General features: G+C 45.1%; 1 protein-coding gene across 1 annotated transcript; it reads right to left on the bottom strand.

Annotated features, from left to right (window-relative positions):
- Window positions 1-526: 526 nt before the first annotated feature.
- LOC135513883 (XK-related protein 4-like) lies at window positions 527-1,721 on the bottom strand. The gene has a single exon (XM_064936877.1). The coding sequence runs from the start codon at window positions 1,577-1,579 to the stop codon at window positions 890-892; it is 690 nt and encodes a 229-aa protein (XP_064792949.1). The 5' UTR covers window positions 1,580-1,721; the 3' UTR covers window positions 527-889.
- Between the last annotated feature and the right edge of the window lie 460 nt (window positions 1,722-2,181).

The raw sequence follows: 2,181 nt of genomic DNA, 5'->3' as shown, positions 1-2,181 counted from the left end.
AAAGCTCAATGTCATTAATAATGGATTTGCAATGTGATTTTATTCAATATCATGCCTCAGTATATGTTTCTATCAATAGATCAATAGATTTTGAACTTGATGTTTCTTCTGACATGACATGCTTTTTGCAAAAAAGACTGTGTATTGACGCCCTGGTCCACACACACACACACACACACACACACACACACACACACACACACACACACACACACACACACACACACACACACACACACACACACACACACACACACACACACACACACACACACACACACACACACACACACACACACACACACACACACACACACACAATGTTCAGAACCCAAATGTCTCCGGTACATATTTGATATATTCTTAATTTAGGGAGAACAATGTGGTTTATTACCGTTTCTTTCCTCACACATAATGTACTTGTTTGTAAATAATAGGCCTAGTTGTAAAGAGTTTCCCATTTGTATGCTAAGCTGGGCTACATACATCTAGCCCTATACTGTATGGTGTGAGGAATTCAATTGAACATGCACAACGTCGAGCTCGCCATTGGACCAAACACATTCACAAGGATATCACATCATGAAACATGATACCATTTTGTTTTGCGACAGATTATTTTCTCTCCCTATGATTGCTTAGTTAAGATGTAACACCTATAACCCACCAAGAAGCTACTCAGGGTATGCTACTCAAAATGCTTTGCAGTGCGCGTAAAACCTGAAATGTTGTACGTTCTATGGCAGTCGGTGCCTAATAATTAATAACAGTAGACCCTCTTGGGCATGATGGGAGCTAAGTGTCGGCTATGAGGTACGTGCAGTCAGAAGTTAACACACGTAGGCTAATGGGCTGCAACTCTCTTCATTCCAAAGAGCATATTAAATGCTTACCTCCATATCTGTCCAAGCTGCAAGATGTGGGTGACGGATTGCGCGGACCATATGAATACTGAACAGGACGCCGACCTTTTCTTATTAGTCGGGGTTGCCGTGCTGCTGTTGCTGTTGGTTGTGGTGTTGCTCTTGCTCGCGGTGGACGCCTGTCTTTGAGGTGTGGACGGTTGGGCGCCCACATCTCCGTGTGAAGCCGAACCGCTCAGCAGCTTCCCGTCCATGTGGGATGAGCAGTTTGCCGCACCGGCGGCATTGGAGCTCTCCTCGGTGCTGAAATCGTGGACGAACCACCGAAAACTAAAGACTTGGACGGAGAACGACCCTAGCACAACAAAAAATAGCGTGAGCCCGAACCACCAGTAGTCGCGACGGAGGTAATAGTCGACAGAAAGCCAAATGTCGGTGCCTACATCGGCGAAATACACAACCACTGCAGCGAGAATCCATAGACAGTCCCATATCGTGTATTTTGTTTGCTGCTCTCTGCCAAGGCGAAGACATGTCGAATTAGAACCACAGCACCGCGATTCCCCATTCACGAATTCCCCATCCCCGGTTCCCGAATCCGGCTGCGATCCTGGAACGAGTCCTTGTACTGAGCCTGAGTGGTCCGAATTCTGCAAAGGCGTGAACGCTACATCGCTCTTTCTAATTTTCAATACCCCATCAGATTTAGCGGCCATTATCGTAGCTTTTTCTTTCTCCTCCAGCCAACACCGTCTTTTCTCCTCCCGTTTTCCTGTCTCCCCCTCGGCTTCTGTGTTCCAGGCGAAGAGATACTGGGCTGGGCGACCTCCTCTTCCGCCAGCTACAGCGCCGCCTGTTCATAACAAAGCAACCCTAACGCTCGGCAGCGGGTACGAACCATATGCTTTCCCATGGCACATACTTGAAACTATGACATCATTGCTTCGCAACTCTTCCTCAGTCGCTCCTCACCTCACATTTCTCCTCAATAGCCACAATAGAGCTACAGCATATTGCAATTCACTCTTGATAGGCCTAATTAAACCAAATGTATAGGCTAATTAAAAAAAAATATATATATAGGCTATATATATATTCCAAAGCACTTCAATAAAATGAATCGAAGGCCTGGCCAATATTTCAGGTAGGTTATACTTGACCAACGATGAGCAAAATACAATAGGCTGTTAACCTAATCCAGACCCATTAGGCAAAAACTGGTTGAATCAACGTCGAATCCACATAATTTAAACGTTGAATCAATGTGGAAAACTGATTGGATTTGCAACTTCAGAGAATTTTGTATTTTTTCACCCAA

This window comes from Oncorhynchus masou, chromosome 3 (genome assembly GCF_036934945.1).
Source record: "Oncorhynchus masou masou isolate Uvic2021 chromosome 3, UVic_Omas_1.1, whole genome shotgun sequence".
Lineage (NCBI taxonomy): Eukaryota > Metazoa > Chordata > Actinopteri > Salmoniformes > Salmonidae > Oncorhynchus > Oncorhynchus masou.
This window is presented reverse-complemented; position numbering and strand designations above follow the sequence as displayed.

Bases quoted from the DNA above. Each gene is read 5' to 3' on its own strand.
- LOC135513883 (XM_064936877.1), bottom strand. From the start codon at position 1,579: ATGGCCGCTAAATCTGATGGGGTATTGAAAATTAGAAAGAGCGATGTA.